The 16,938-nt window shown below is 44.9% G+C and overlaps 1 protein-coding gene across 2 annotated transcripts; it reads right to left on the bottom strand.

Moving 5' to 3' along the window:
- Positions 1 to 154: 154 nt before the first annotated feature.
- tfg (trafficking from ER to golgi regulator) lies at positions 155 to 16,270 on the bottom strand. Of its 2 annotated transcripts, none has more exons than XM_027291060.1 (8): positions 16,154 to 16,270; positions 11,167 to 11,380; positions 10,889 to 10,972; positions 8,739 to 8,885; positions 6,053 to 6,220; positions 5,824 to 5,964; positions 1,476 to 1,577; positions 155 to 1,389 (listed from the first exon to the last, which is right to left on the bottom strand). In XM_027291060.1, exons 2-8 carry the CDS (start codon positions 11,348 to 11,350, stop codon positions 980 to 982), a joined length of 1,236 nt encoding a protein of 411 aa, XP_027146861.1. In that variant the 5' UTR covers positions 11,351 to 11,380; positions 16,154 to 16,270; the 3' UTR covers positions 155 to 979. The 2 variants fall into 2 exon arrangements, with proteins under 2 accessions (XP_027146861.1, XP_027146860.1); XM_027291059.1 differs by having other exon boundaries at positions 16,067 to 16,259.
- Positions 16,271 to 16,938: the final 668 nt, after the last annotated feature.

A 16,938-nucleotide genomic window follows, 5' to 3' on the forward strand; every position in this document is an offset into this window, starting at 1 on the left:
ACAGTTTTCCTAATCTGGGTGGAGGATGAAAAAAGAAGCCAAGCTTAACAAAGACATGAACTCAGAAACCACAAAGAGAGAGTGTTAAGAGGAGGGCAGCAAGAAAACACAGAGCCAAGAGCTACACAGTATCAAAACAAAAAGATGAACTCCATTTGGGTCTCAATCATTTATTAGGTTCAAGAAAAAAATGTTACAGTTTATACATAAACAACTAATCTCACTTGAAGGTGGGGTTTGATTTATTAGTAAAAACCAGTGATAAGATAAAGAGAGAGAGAGATAGCAAGCTTTTACTGGAAGTGATATAACGAGCTAAACAAGTCTTCACTGACGCTGGGATCTACACCTCCCGTTAGCCGTCACTTAGCTAGTGTTCCCGACGTGGGGCAGTTTCATTGACACATTTAATACCGACACGGTGGTGAACTTGATCAATAAGGGAAAAAAAAACAAACGTCAACAGGGTAACTTCATATAGATAGTGTCTTACAGATGCATCTACACACTCAGCCGAGATGTTTTTCAGTCTAACGTGCGACGCGGATGCAGAATGCCGGACGCTGATCTCACTCGCAAAAGAATGGCGTGTTACCGTGAAAAGAAACGGTTTGTGCAAACAGCCTGTTTTGGTCTTCCAGGTGTGTGCGTACAGACTGGTTACATTTTGTACAATGACAGATACGAGAGGGCAGAGCAGATGTGGAGAGAGCGGGAAAAATAACACGAGGAACAAACACCGGGGGGGCCAGAACAGAGCGGCGTGTTGGAGAGACGGCATACAAACACTAACCATCAGACTGGGGGAGTTGCTTGTTTTATATTTGCACTTCTTATTTGTATGAACTTGGAGGGGAAGGGGGGATGCAGAGCGGTGGAACATATTTCCTGCACCCAGGCCAAACAGTTGGAGCCACACATAGGGGTCGGGGGAGTTTGAAGGGTGTGTGTGAGGATCAGTAACATCCGCTATCCTCTTTTACCGGTATCCAGGGCCTGGCTGAGTGTAGCCCTGGCCATAAGGTGGGCGGTTACGGGCGTATGGGTTACCAGCTCCTGGTGGAGGGGTGACAGTGCTGCCTGGAGGTGGGGTGTACCCGGGGCGGGGTTGGTACCCCGGGCCAGGCTGGGAGCTGGGTGGCAGGCTGTAGTTGGCAGGCTGGGAGGCCTGGGAGGTATAGTTTTGGGGAGGGAAGGTTCCCGGTGGATATTGCTGCTGGGCTCCCTGAGATGGATGGGGCTGCTGCTGGCCACCCTGGAAGCCCGGAGCTGGAGCCTGAGCTGGACCGGGGGCCTGAGCCTGGGAGGAGGGAGGTGCGTAGTTCTGAAACTGCTGCTGCTGCGGCTGTGGTGGGCCAGGCTGAGGAGCTCCGGGCTGAGCGCTGTATCCTGCAGAGAGAGAGGAAGTCTCTTTAATACCCTGTTAAACTCTGGAGAGGAAAAAGAGGCACCTTCATTCAGCAGCCACTTCTTACCAGAGTACTGCATACCGTACTGCTGCTGCTGCTGCTGCGGTGGGGCACCTGGTTGCTGAGGCGGGTATCCACCTGGAGCCTGGTACTGCTGATACACCTGACCTGAAGAGATAGAAACAAACACTATGAGCACACAGGAAAATAAGATGAGCCACTATCACTCACATCTGTAGCCTCGTTGACACTTTGATGTCCGGATACAATCCAGATGCGATTTTACGTGCTTTCGTTTTCACTTAGCCACACAGTTTGTCGGCTCGATCACAGATCTGATGGTGTAATTGTTCCTACTTCCACAGACCGCTCACTGACGTGGTTACAGTTGTGAGGAGTAAGCCTGCATTCAGACAAGATCAGGTATGTGTTGTGCGCTGTGAAATCAGGAAATAACTTTTTATTTCTCTGATTAATCGGCTTTATCGAGGTCTGCGCTCGCTCACTCTCATTCACTGTCTCTGTCTCTTCTTCGTGTCTCTATATTGTGAGCCAGGTCAGAGTTTAGATTTCAGGCTGACTGTGGAGGTTGTTTGTCTGATTGGCGGCTGATTGGATCTGGTTTAAATTTTGCGACACCGCAACGCAATGAAAGAAAAAAAACAGCGTTTCGCCGCAGTCTGAATGCGGCCTGAAGATTACGCACAGTGTTGGTGAGAGATGCATTTATAGCTTTTTAAAATTCAGCTAGAATGCCATGGAAAATGTAAACTGGGTCTCCTGTGCATCCACCTGCAACAACTCACCTGCAAGTTTTGTCCATCACAGATATCTGTATGCAGTTACTCCAAACAGAGACCTGACCTCTGTGACTCAGGGAAACTCAGGCTGTCCTCTAGACACATCTGTGTGTGCAGACAGTGACTTCCTGTAGGCACTTTAATTAACCATGACTTCACCAGTCCATACTGCGTACATGCACACGTGCAGGCTCGGGTCAACGTGCCTTAAATAGTAACAGTGAACATCAACAGAAGCCCGGAGCACGACGAGTCATCTGTAACAACTTGCTCGACGGCGACGTCACTGCACGTCTTTTTTTATTATGTTTCAAAAACATGGAAACATTCAAGTTTTCCATTAGATGTCTGAATGTTAAGCAAACATGCAGAGACTTGGCGAGCTGGTGTTTCTTCCTTAATGAGGCCTAACTCTTCTCCTGCCTGGCATACAAATTGGGAGAGAAGGCACGATCGATGAGGGTTCACTGTTTTTTTTCCAAGCACTGGGAAGGCCGGTGCTGATTTTCCACTGTTTGGGAGGATGCTGCAGTTTAGTTTATGAGACTCACAGAGCCTCAATGCACTTAGAAATAACTCAGTTTAAGCAGCTGAGGCTCAATGAATCAGCAGAAAACAAGTCTTTGCGTTGGTGCAGGAGACTCTTGACATCTAAATATATTTAGCTGGAAACGGCGCACGTCTATAAGCATTACCGTGATGTGGCAGCCATCTGTTATCTCACTGACAGCACCTTTAACATGATGTTTATTGTGAGGGAAGGCATGTGTGTTAAATTGGCTTCTTCTTCTCATGTTCTCCACGGTCTGTAACCCATCACGAGCGTTATGTAACGGTGATGGACGGATGTGTGGCTCTTAGACCTCTTTGGCCCGGAGAGTTCATTTCACCTCAGCGCAGCCAAGAGGTCAGCTATGCGAGCGCGACGCGGGACAAAGAGCTGACCGGGGCCTCGCTGAAGACAGAGATGCATTTCTTCCTTCCCCGCTTGGGAAAACGATCCGAACAAAGAAGAAGTTGGCTGCAGCCCTGCTGACCTCCGAGCATGCCTAAAGAAGGAGTCATGAGAACAAGGACCTATTTTTAAATAAACATTTCACACCAAACGCACAGCTGCCCATCTGATTAGAGGCCTCGTGCTAATGCTGAAGCTGCTGCTGCACCATGTGTTTATAGTTTCTTTCGCTCTCGCAAATTATTGCCAAGCACTTATTATCATCTGACAGACAACAGGTCGAAATCTTTACCATCGACTTATGGATCTCGTTAGCAGCATTTTTATGGTAACAAGTTACCTAAGCTTACATTCACAGTGAGCCTAAGGCCATCTTTAAACAGGCCACACATGCTCCGCTGGCATCTCAACTTGACTCGCCTTGAGGTCGTCAACAAACAATTTGCAACAAGAGACAAGAATAATACAGGAAGAGGACAAAGACTTGGCACGGTCTAGTTTAATGTCTTTGTGCGCCAACAAAGAAGAAGAAGGGAACGTCTAAGGAACTTATAAGGAGAGGAAGAACCGTTTGTTGCCATGTTGGGCTTTGGAGATGACCTGCTAACGTTTACAAGATGGGATCAGGCCAGAGTTCTCCATCACTGATCCCTGTGAGGAAATTGTTTTGATTGGAGTTGGTTTGCTGAACTTCAGCGAGGGGCTTTAGTTAAACCTCAGCCTTTCACTCATAGACGAGCTCGCCAACGCCTGGCAACAAACCAAAAAGTCCAGAATTCACTTTCAAACCGCCTGGACAACGTCGTGCAGTTACGACAGCTGCTCGTTTGGGGGGCGGTGTTGTCCAAAAACAATCACTGACTGACTGACAGGAAGAAGAAAACCCAGCTCACTGATTGACTTTCTGATCTTTGCCAACTGCACCAGGGTTCTCTTACAAAGTGGGCCACGTTTTCAGTGCGGACCAGAGATAGGATGAGCTTTCACGCCTGCCCAAATGAACCGGACTATCCGAGGAAACGAACTCTGGTCCGTTTAAAGTGCTGGTTTGAAAGCGCCCTTAATTACTCGGTGGACCAACTGTCAAATGACCGGGTTTCCAGCCTGGCCACGGAAACAGGAGGCAAAACTCTGGAGCTGTTGGAGAACTACTAAGCCTACCTACTGCACAGTTGGCCTGAGGTGGAGCGAGGTGGAGCGAGGTGAACTGAGGTGGAGCGAGGTGGCCAGATTTTTGCCTCAAACAGACGAGTCCTTTGTATAGATGGCCCGATAACTAAAACATTATCTTTGTCAGACTTGCGCGTCAAGTACAGGGTGAACTAGGTTACAGGTTATCGTGAGTGAGTAAGGATCTACCAACTTGTAATTCTATTTGTGTGTCGATTTCCATCCAAATCAAATCAACTCCTCATCAAATCCACCACACACCCTTCGGGGCACATCTGTCAGACATGTGTCGAGAACTTGGACATGGCAGAGCTGGAGCGATGTAGTATCATTATGATACGAAATGAAAAACAATAACGATGCTCGCTCATTCCTTTCGGTGAGCTCGGATATAACTGCCAAGCTGTGTGCCCGTGCAGAGGCTCGACTCCACACACGAAGCCTGAAAAACATGAAATCAGCTACAGAACAAGTGACTCACCATACAAGAAGGTCTGTTGTTGCTCCTCGTGGAGGAGCAACAACAGCTGTTTGTGAGCAACACAGTGTCACTGAATACGTCCTCCTCCTGGATGAATTAAACTCTTATTGAGCCCTTTTGGATAGACCGTGCAACGCCAGGCCAAACCACAAACCACCAGTTAAATCAAAGTAGTCATCGCACATGTGTGTCGACCTTCAGCGTTGTGCAGGTGTGGCGAGGAGTCAGCGGTGTGAGAACAACTTACTGCTCTCACAGGGTGCACCTTAATGTTTCTCCTCCGTCGGCTAGGCCAAAAAAAAAAAAAAACCCACAAGATGAAAACGATCCAATCCGCTTACAGCAGTAGAACAACATGCACCTCTGTGGCTGCACCTGCCCGGGCCATGAGGAGGAACAAGCCAGAGAATTCCCTCATGTTAAGTTGAGATACTTAGAAGAAAGAACGTGGACATCCACGATTGGCACAGAAAACTATTTTCTCAACTGAGCTTGTGCTGGGAAAATAGAGTTAAATAAACGTTGCCTGCCAGCTGCCTGATCCTCCGTTCGTTTCCCTTTCTCCGGGTCTCGGCTCCGGGTCCAACATGTGCATATTAAAGATCTCACACGGGGGAGAGCTGCGATAAGGTCTCTGCCTCCTAAACTCTTGTTTATGCAGTATTGATGAGGATTCAGCAACGACAAGACTCACGGATCATTTCTCATGCGGTGAGATTTGCTGCTTCACAGCAGAATAAGTCTGTGGCATGTTCTTAGAGTGACTCCTTTACACAGTTATGAAGAAAAGTAAAGTGTTTGACTACATTTAGATTTATTCCTCACAATTATTTACGTTAAAAAAGGTCCCAGCGCCCGGGTAGGCCGCCATCCAGGCCCTGACTCAGAGAGAGTCTTCACATTCGGTACCTAAAGTATTAAATATATGTTGTGCAGAATATTTTAAAGATCCAACTACCTGACCTGTGAATCAGATCATACCAGCTGAAACTCTTTAATGTGTCTCACCATCCATGCCAGCTGGGGGTCCCTGCTGTACTCCAGGATAGGGAGCCTGTGGTTGGGGGGGCACTCCTGGCTGAGGGGCTGCAGACGAGGAGGAGGCGATGCTGTCAGGGGTTCCTGAGCGCTCCTCTGGTGCTGGAGGAGCTACAGAGAGAGACGGACAAACAGACGTTAATTATTATTATTATAGTCATTTACAGACTACTTTTTGCAGTTGGATGGTGTGTAGTACCTGGGGCCTGGTCCTCGCTCAGGCCAAAGGCGGAGATGACATTCTTGCTGACCTCGTCCTGGTTTTTTAACGGGTCGAAGGCCGACATGCTGGCTGCGCTGACTGGAGTGGCCTGTTTCAATGCGGGGTCTGCTGCCATCACTTTACCTTCACGTCCATCCATCGATTCTAGAAACAGCGACAAAGAAATGTTTTAGGAAACGACAAAGATTAGAAATCCAAATCCACATATTTGTCAAAATTCAGATCGACATATGAATATGTGCATGTTCAGGAGAGGGCAGAATAAAAATATATAACTGCACATGTTCCTCACGTGAGGGGAGGGAACGTGCACATGTACGTGGGCGTGAGCGACCACAATCTGGACAGAACCATGACGTACGCGGCGTATAATTAAAGCTACAAATGTAGTGTATAATTCCAGACATATCTTCACGTGAAAAAAAAAGTTATTAAGTTATTACAACAATGACCGACCCTCGTAAACTGTCTCAGTCTGGTGCCAGCACGCCTGTGGGTTACAGATCTTCTGATTCTGGCTGTGAGCATGTGGAAGTGTTATTTGTTAACGAGGCCGCGTGACTCCCATCAGTGGGATGTAAAGCGCCCGGGCTGTGTGTATGTGGGTAAACATGTGGCATACGTTATCCTGTCTATATTACACAAACACATGTGAGAGGTGTGAATTCATTTTCAGCTTCAAATCCGTCGTTGTATTATTATTAGTGTGGATTCATCATGACAACAACAACATCAAACTTCCGATCTCTCAAAACTCTCTGATCACGTCACCTCGTGCCACTTCACAACATCAGTAAAATCAGACTGACTCGACATGCTATCCGACTCCTGATCCAGGCTGTGTTCATCTCGAACGTGCTCCTGACTCCCAGCCTGCGCAGTGAAACACTTTGGTCTTCAATCAACCCAAAAGGTCACGTCGCCCCGCTGCTCATCGAGCTCCACTGTCTACCTGTAGCAGGAACGCTGAATACAAAGCAGTCTCCGGTTCTTGAACGTCCTCATACAGACAGATGTTACCTCCTCCTGGCTCAGGACGATCCAAACTTTTCTCGTTTGTGGAACGTCCTACCAGTTCCTACAGATCAGGGGCGTCCCTCTCTACCTTTACAGACCTCCTGAAGACCTCCAGCTCTTCAGAGAGGACCTCCTCTACAACACTACCAACACCTGGACATGACACATCTGTCCCCTCTTCAACTGTCACAGTACTTATTGCTTCACCAACAATGACTAAATGTAAAATATAAACGTACATAACATAAACAAACTATCTTGATATGGATCCCTTAGATTTTATTTTTTTAAGAATTGTGACTAAAACTCGACCAAAACTGGATTTTTGGGGCAGATGCACATACCGATATTACGGAGGATGACGATGATGATTAGGGTTGCAAAATTCCAGGAATTTTACCACTGGGAATAAACCACTGACAAAGATACGTTATGTTACATCAGCACGCTGAAACTTTGCTGGGAATTCAATAATTACCGTATTTTCACGACCATAAGGCGCATATAAACGTCTTATATTTTTTCCAAAATGTGCGGTGCGCCCTATGTGTGTTGTTAAACCTGTTTTGAGAACGTTAAAGGGGGAAGTATGGGCGTGTATAAAAGAACAGGTATGTGCTTTATGCAGAACATTGTTGTCTTAACAACCCTGAAAATGGCAAAGAGGCACGCGTATGAAACACAGTTTAAACTGAAGGTTATAAGCTGCGCGGAGGAACATGGAAATCGAGCAGCCGTGAGAGAATTTAAGATTAATGAATCGATGGTTCGCAAGTGGAGGAGGCTGGAAAACGAACTCCGACAGGTGAATAAGACGCAGCTGAGTTTCCGCGGACATAAGGCGAGGTGGCCCGACTTGGAGGAAAGACTTGAGCAGTGGATCATCGACCAAAGAACGAGTGGGGGGAGTGTTTCGACGGTCAAAGTTTGCGAATGGATTGTAGATGCGTGGACTAACGTGTCTACTGGCACTGTTGTTCGAGCTTTCGCAAAAGCCGGCATCATTTCCGAGGGGCCGCACGGCACGGAAAGTCACTCTGACAGCGAAGAAAGTGGAACTGGCATATTTGATTTAGCGCAGCTGTTTAACTCAGAAACGGAGGATGAGGACTTCGATGGGTTTGATTAATGACGATTACCGGCAATGTGCTAATGTGTGCTGTGGTAATGTGCTTAAAAAATGTTAGTACTTTGTAATAAAGACTTAAATAAAGCACAATCAAACTCAGTTTTGCTCCCGCTCTATTTTTAAATACGCACACTGCGTGTGTTGTTGTAAGGTGGTGCGCCATATGTGTGTGTTAAATACAGTAATGGCACACATAACTGAGACTGCGCCTTTTCGTACGGTGCGCCTTATGGTTGTGAAAATACGGTATTCATACAAACAAAAACAGAACATAGTTAATATATCTAAATGACCCCAGGCATCTTTTTCTTCATCACGTCCGGTAAAAAAAGTTACGGGTTGGTTACGGGTACATCAGTCAGGCTTTAATTGTGACGGAGATGCAGACTGAGCAGCTGAATAAACATGTCAGAGCTCCATGTTGAACAAACTCAGTCATGGTGTCACTGTTTCTAAACATACAGTGATACAGACATACTGGCGGGCTGTTAAGCACGTAAGTGTGTGTGTGCTTACCACTGTCCGGTGCTGTAGCAGCCAGTCCAGGCTCTGAGGGGGGCTCCAGGCTGTCCAAGAGGTTGTTGACTTTATTCCTGAGCTCGATGAGCTCCCTGCGCAGGTATTTCACCTGACTGGACTCCAAAGGTCGCGGCTGACCGTTCACTGCAGACAGAGAGAGGTGAAGAGAGATGACACACGTGAGCAAATTATTATTGTTTGTTTGGCGGAGTGTGATTGAGTAAAAGTCAAACATTTCTCCATCTGTGACCCTCGAGGGCGGTTTGATGGATCAAACTCGAGCTCTGATGGCTTTCACAGGAGACAACAATCCCCCGGTCCATACGTTTATTAATGGGAGTCTTTTTATACAATACTTAAATCTGGATCTCATTACGATCATTTCCCACTTGGGGCGACGTTGTCTTGAATTTGAACTGCTCGTTGATATAGATCACGGTCTAGATTTGAGTTATATTCCATGAGGAATATCTGGATCAGACTGTACGGGAAACGTGTCAGCAGCCGAGCAGATGGTAAAAAAAACAAAGCAAAGGTGAGCGGGAGCAAACTAAAGACGTGTTTAAAGAGGACGATATGCTGCGACCACAGAGAGACGTGAACTTTACATCGAGTGTCAGGCCAAGGACAGCGACAGATCTGCAGGTCTGTAAAATCTGTGCACGATGAGTGATGATCTGTCCCACTTCTGTTGGCTCCACACTGTGAATACCTGGGATTACAGAGATCATCCGTCACATGGCTGAATCAGACACGAGCTCCATCATCACACCCTGCCAGCTAAGCATTTAACCAACAATGGAGCTGAGGAATGCTGTGAAAAAAAGGGGCACTGGTGCCAATAATGACGTTAAAGCACGCCCTCGAGTGTAATATTGCTTAAATCAGACCGATAGCTCCATTATTACGCCGCCAGTCTGCAGGAACTGCACCGCACGGGTCAATCCACCCTCATTATCCCGCGTGAGGAGTGAGACTGAACGTTGTTTCCTCTTAAATATTCAAGTGGATAATGCTGAACAGAGACGCACGGGGGTCGCGGCGCCCTTCGCCGAGATTCCAGCTGCTCTCGCTCAATTTGAATCTCAACACATGTCCGCACGAATCAGTTCCATGTGAGGCGATGACACGCGATGACGAGCCCGGACTCTGAGTTTGATTGGAAAGGGAGAAATATGTTACAGCTCCGCCGATAATAATAGCAGCAAGAGGGCAGACGACATCGTGTAGTCATTACAGAGTCAAGAGCGAGTATTTCTATCTGTGTCAAATCTAGATTAGATTATTACATTTGTGCAGCTTTGTTTCATAGCTGAGAGCAACATTCTGTAGACTGAAACGTAAAGTTCTCTCTCTACCATAACTTTGTTTCCTGGCAGGAAGGGGAAAGATCCGAGACACATTTCTGGGACGTAGTCCTGCCTTCAAATGAATAACATTAACGCAGAGACGGCCTGTCAGGAGATATGATCAGTGAAAACATCAAGTTGTTTTACAGATTTCAGTTTGGGAGCTATATATGGGCATATAGTTTTTTGGCTTTAATTGAAAGTAAGCTGTCCCAGATGGCACGAGTCAGTGTTCACTGTGAGCTGGGATCAGCTCCAGACTACCCCGACTATTAAAAGGACAAGCGTGTACAGCTAAAGGATGGATGGATGGAATATAGTTCAACTTGAACTCAGTCTGTGGACCCACAAAGCTGCATATACAGTATACACCATGTAGTTACCAGCTCGTCTCTAAACAACATGTTGTTACGACAGGTAAAAACAGGCCTCAACCTGACACGTTAAGGTGAGGCCTAACATTCAGATTAGGAACCAGAATAACTGGGACAAAAGGGAACACGTCCCTTGTGAACACATCCATCTACCACCTGTCACCTTTTTTTGTTTGCTAAGAAACAACACAAAGAAATTCCAACCCAAAGAAGGGAGTGAAGCTTCATTTGGACTACAGAAGAGCTGAGTGTGTGTGTGGTGAAACATAAACTGGACTGCCCTCCAGTGACTGGATGGTGTAACAGCCGATTTGAGCCGTCACATGATATCTACAGGCTGGAAGTTTCGTGTTCGTTTAGGTTCATTCCCTGTTTGTAAAGAAAAGAAAAGAAAAGAAAGGAAGTGCGTGCTTCGATATCTTACCAAACAAAGTCAGTTTGAGTATTCTACTACACTGGATGGCGAAGGAGAGGTCGGAGCTGTCAAAGATGGTGATGAGGTCGTCATCTATGAAAAGGGAAAGAGGTGATTCAGTTTGAGGGAATATGCTGAGACAGCAAAAGAAACTTTATTCCCTTTATTCCAAAGTAATCTGATACATTATGCACTTGTCGTACTGAATAAGCCGGCCTGATGGATACGAGTCAACATTCTTTCACCCCTGAGACCAATCAGGACAGAGCGCCTGCGTCCCGACTCACCTTCGTCCTTGTATTTGATGGTCACCTCGTCGTTGCTCTGCAGCTTCCCCCTGAAAACGCGCTGCATCATCAGCACCAGCTCGTCATAAGTGATGTCTTCGTTATGGATGGGGATGCGTCTGATGTCATCGCCCAACTGGGCTTTGATGATCAGCTTCCCGCTCAGGTCCAGCTGGCCGTTCATGGTGCCGTCCGACCTCTTCTGCTCCCGCCGCTAAACACGATCAACAGAGGGAAAGGTGTTTTTTATTTTTTTTAAAGAAACAAATCAGTTGAACAACGTGTAACGCCTCAGCAGTCAGGATAGGAAACAGGAACGACTGGTTCACCTAACTACGCGTCCTCGCGTTCATTTGTTACGTGATATCTGTCAGGTTTACGTCCTCCACAAGAGGCCGAGATATAAAATAAAAAACAAGATAATTCGTTCAATTTACCCCCACGGGGGTCAGTGATGCGAATCAGTAAAAAGACTCGAACTTCCCAACGCTACAGGTAAGACTGGGTCTGTGTGAGCAGGTTAACAGGTCAGGCGGAGGAGTTGGGTTATTACATCAACAAAGACAAAGGGATTATGTTCAAATTAGCAGCTCCTCTTTGAGGATTTTATCTGAGGCCTGCAGCGTTTATCCAGATTATAATCTGAAATCCAATCAATGCAATGACTATGAAGTCACGCAGCTCGACTTGAAGGGCAGAGTCTAAGGGTCAAACGTCACCCGGTGAGGTGGCAACACTGATTCTACACTTTGACCCAAAAATATCAAGCAGCTAGACAAGAGATTAAGAGTTTAAAGGTGCAGTGTGTAAGATTTATTTTCAGAATAAGGCAAACATGGAATACAATATTCATAACTACCTTAAAATCTTTTTAATGTTTGTTACTTTAAAAATGAGCCTTTTATATCTAACGAGGGAGCGGGTTGAAACACCGAACAGACAAACTAAATACTGACGGTTATAAAAATTAGGATCACACTGGGGTGCAGATGTTTTAACTCATATAGATAGTGTGTGTCCTGTCTTTTGTATGTCTCGCATACCTCCCTTAGTTGGCCTCTGATTTACTGAGGCTGGCAGGGAGAGACGATTATAAATTAGTAGTACAAGGACAGGAGAGACAGGCTAGGGGAGTACAATGTGGATGTAAAATATAGTGCTCATTACTGAGCAGAAAACCAACTAAAGGAATGTTATGTTATCTGTATCAGTGAGGAGGTATCCCGACACAGCCCATTTTTAAAAAATGTATAAGAACCAACTGTTAGAGCTCCTAAATGTATAAGAACCAACTGTTAGAGCTCCTCGAGGAGCCTTTTCTTTTTGTGTGTTGCACTGTTAAACGCTCCTTCTTGTACAGGAATATTAAATCCAACTTTGATACTTTGAATCCAGTCCTCCTTATTCAAGGGTTCTTCTTTCTTCTCTCGTAACACGGACTCGAAACAGTGTTTGTCAGGGGATTGCAACACACGACACACTGCACCTTTAACCCTCCGGTCGTGTTCGCCTCCCGCCCCTTACTTTAACGTTCCTGGTCCAAACTGGCCGGTCTGTTTTACTGTAACTGCTCCTAAGGTAAAATTAAGTTCGTCTCATCACACTGGACTGAAACGGTCGTCTTTGTGTAGCGTGCTCATCAGGATGACATTTCTGTTCTTCTTGGGAACGTATGACACAAGAGTGTGTGTGTCAGTGAAAGATAATCTTCCTATGGCCGTCACTTTTGACCGGGAACACAACAGGTGTAACAAGGTCGATTAAAAACACTCAGAATTCAATGAAAGAGGTGATCATCACTTTTATATGTTCAAGTGCATAGTGTGGAGGATATCATAAGGCCTTGTGGCAATCAGATGTAAAACACGATATTTATTTAAGTGTTTTCAGTTGTAAATCAGTCAGATTTGACCCGAACACGACAGGAAGGTTAAGTTAATAAAATATATATACTGTTTATCACATAGACGGGTTTTGTTTGGCATGCAGCGTGACTATAACCTACATTTGAGTTATTATTACAACGTGTCCTTGTAGTTTGAAGCTGGATTAACTGTGACTAGGGATGTGATGATGCATTGTGACACGATTAAAAATCGGTACAAATGCGTGACGGAAAAACAGAAAAAATGAATCGCGTATGTGAGAGAAGTAATATATGATCTTTTTTCTTCTTATTATTTTTTTTTAAATTAGAAATAGGTTACGTTATCTTAAAAAAAGTCACTGGGGGCGGTCAGTAGCGTAGTGAGTTAAGCGGCCGCCCCGTGTGTGGAGGCTATAGTCCTAACTGCAGCTGGCTCCGGTTCGAATCCCGCATCGGACGGCTAATTTACTGCGTGTCACTCCCCCTCTCTCTGCTTCCTGTCTATCTTCAGCTGTCCTATCATTAAAGGCATAAAAGGCCAAAAAAATAATCTTTAAAATAAAAAAAGTCACTGGTTGGTGATTCATTTGTTCAACGTCAAGTCATGTGACTCATGTCACTACGTAGGTACGGAGCACAGAGCGAGGGAAGACATAAATAGCTTTGAAACAGAGGACGCACCACGCAGTTTGAAATCACCTGTGTGGAGCATTTTGGATTCCCTATATACACAAATACAACCATGAGAAAGGCAAAGTAACATTACGCCAGCTCGGGAGCAAAAACTGCACATGACAGCAGTTAACATCAGTTTACTGTGAGACTGTTTCTAGAGAAAGCAGATATCTGTCATGAGTTTTGTTGTTTAAGTTGCACTTTTTATAAGAGAACACAAACTGTTTGAGAGTTTCTGTAAAGAAAGATTGTTTTCCTACAAATAAAAAGACAATTTGATTTGGTCAGAATTTGTCTGTAGCGTATCGTGAACAAAAAATCGTGAACCGTATCGAGTCGAGTGTATCGTCACATCCCTAAGCGTGACTATAACCTACATTTGAGTTTTTATTACAACGTGTCCTTGTAGTTTGCAGCTGGATTAACTGTGACTAGGGATGTGACGATGCATCGTGACACGATTAAAAATCGGTAAAAAAATTAATCGCGATTCTTGGCGAATGTGAGAGAAGTAGGATGATTTCTTACGTTATCTTAAAAAAAGTCACTGGTTGTCGATTCATTTGTTCAACGTCAAGTCAGGTGAGTCACGTCACTACGTAGGTACGGAGCACAGAGCGAAGGAAGAAACAGAGGACGCACCGAGCAGTTTGAAATCACCTGTGCGGCGCATTTTGGATTCCCTGTATACACAAATACAACCGTGAGAAAGGCAAAGCTACGTTAGGCCAGCTCGGGAGTGAAAACTGCACATGACAGCAGTTAACATCAGTTTACTGTGAGACTGTTTCTAAAGAAAGCAGATATCTGTCATGAGTTTTATTGTTTAAGTTGCACTTTTTATAGGAGAACACAAACTGTTTGAGAGTTTCTGTAAAGAAAGATTGTTTTCCTACAAATAAAAAAATAATTTGATTTGGTCAGAATTTGTCTGTAGCGTATCGTGAACAAAAAATCGTGAACCGTATCGAGTCGAGTGTATCGTCACATCCCTAAGCGTGACTCTAACCTACATTTCAGTTATTATTACAACGTGTTCTTGTAGTTTGCAGCTGGATTAACTGTGACTAGGGATGTGACGATGCATCGTGACACGATTAAAAATCGGTAAAAAGATTTATCGCGATTCTTGGCGAATTTGAGAGAAGTAGGATATGTTCTTTTTCTTACGTTATCTTAAAAAAAGTCACTGGTTGGTGATTCATTTGTTCAACGTCAGACGTCAAGTCACGTGACTCACGTCACTACGTAGGTACGGAGCACAGAGCGAGGGAAGAAACAGAGGACGCACCGAGCAGCTTGAAATCACCTGTGTGGAGCATTTTGGATTCCCTATGTACACAAATACAACCGTGAGAAAGGCAAAGTTACGGAGCGAAAACTGCACATGACAGCAGTTAACAGCCGTTTACTGTGAGACTGTTTCTAAAGAAAGCAGATATCTGTCATGAGTTTTGTTGTTAAAGTTGCACTTTTTATAAGAGAACACAAACTGTTTGAGAGTTTCTGTAAAGAAAGATTGTTTTCCTACAAATAAAAAGATCATTTGATTTGGTCAGAATTTGTCTGTAGCTCATTTTGATTAAAAAAAAAATATATCGTATCGTGAACAAAAAATCGTGAACCGTATCGAGTCGAGTGTATCGTCACATCTCTAAGCGTGACTCTAACCTACATTTGAGTTTTTATTACAACGTGTCCTTGTAGTTTGCAGCTGGATTAACTGACACACACACACACACACACACGGTGAGTTTAACGCAGCTGGATGTCAGGCGGATTATTGGAGGTTTAGCATGCAGTGTGTTTTAAACTGACAGTGTGTGTTGATGCTCACAGACAAACTAAACGTTTGTTTCGCTGCCTGAACGTTTTAAAACGTTTTAAAACGTTTATAAAACGTTTTAAAATGAGGCTGGATGTTAAAGACGCACAGTCATCTGTCAGCTAACGTCAGCTGGGCCCTTCATCACCATCATCTTCATCATCACAGCCTGTCAGCGCTCATAACACACAGATATGTTCATTAAATAATAAATAATAGTTATTAAATCACTTCCAGTTGATCAGCTGTCGTGTTTTTCACTTTCTGCCGGACACAAAGCGGCTCAACGTGTCGCCTGTGGCGTCGACAGCTGACTTTAAAAAGCGCTAACATCTAGAGGAGGTGTTTAATATTTAGTTCAGTGTGAAACACACGTCAGGAGCTGTTTGTTTTTAACAATAACTTCATTTCAAACACCTGTTTGTTCGGGGCGTCGCGTTAGCTCCCGAGCTAGTTAGCTTAGCTGTTAGCTTCCTACTCCTGCTGAAACTGAATCAAACAAACAAAACAAGCAGATAGATAAAGTCTTTTACCTGGAATCAGACGCTTTATGGTTTCGCTTTTATGGTTTCACCAACAACAAAAATTAAAAAATAAAAACCCGGGATTTAAAAACAAACCTCTGTTAGCTTAGCTTAGCTTTAGCCTAGCTGCACCCCGGCTGCATCAGGAAGAAGAACTGTCAACCAGGACGTGGCAGTCACCGCGCGCATGCGCAGAGCAGAGCAGAGGCAAAGGTTAATGATCTATCTATCTATAAAATATAGCCGAGATGCACCCCGGCTGCATCACGGAAAGAAGAACTGTGCAACCAGGAGTGGAGGTCACCGCGCGCAGCGCGCAGAGCAGAGGCAAAGGGAAGGAGCGAGCTGAATAGAGAATAGATGAGAGAGAGAAGAGAGAGAAGCGATAGGAGCGAGAAGCAAGAGATGAATGTAGAATAGAGCGGAGATGGAAGAAGCGAGAGATAGAGAGATGATGGAGAGGTGAGAGGAGAGATGAGAGAGCTAAGCAGATAGCGATAGGAGAGTCGAGAAATAGAGGAGGGAAGAGAGAGTAGAGAGAGATGAGAGAGAGAGGATGTAGGCGAGCTAGTAGATGAGAGAGAGGTAGAGGAAGGAGAGAAAGAGAATAAGCGCGAGAGCCGATAGGCTGATGGAGAGATACGACTAGAGAGGATAGAAAAGAGAGAGTTATCGAAGATAGAGCGGAGAGAGAGATGAAGAGAGAGTGAGAGAGTAGCGGCGAGAGAGAGAGATATATATATAAGAGGAATAGCTATATATGAATATAGCTGATAGAATTTTTAAAATAAAGAGATTATAGAGATAGAAGAATGATAGAATATATAATAGCTAGAGCTTATCTCTGATGATAGCTCTAAGCATATACTATATTTATATAT

The sequence above is a fragment of the Larimichthys crocea genome, chromosome XVIII (genome assembly GCF_000972845.2).
Source record: "Larimichthys crocea isolate SSNF chromosome XVIII, L_crocea_2.0, whole genome shotgun sequence".
Taxonomy (NCBI): Eukaryota; Metazoa; Chordata; class Actinopteri; family Sciaenidae; genus Larimichthys; species Larimichthys crocea.

Coding starts and splice junctions, on each gene's coding strand:
- tfg (XM_027291060.1), bottom strand. CDS start 11,350: ATGAACGGCCAGCTGGACCTGAGCGGGAAGCTGATCATCAAAGCCCAG. Junction 8,886..10,888: donor ACTCAAACTGACTTTGTTTG/GTAAGATATCGA, acceptor CTCTGTCTGCAG/TGAACGGTCAGCCGCGACCT. Junction 6,221..8,738: donor TGCTACAGCACCGGACAGTG/GTAAGCACACAC, acceptor CGCTGTTTCTAG/AATCGATGGATGGACGTGAA.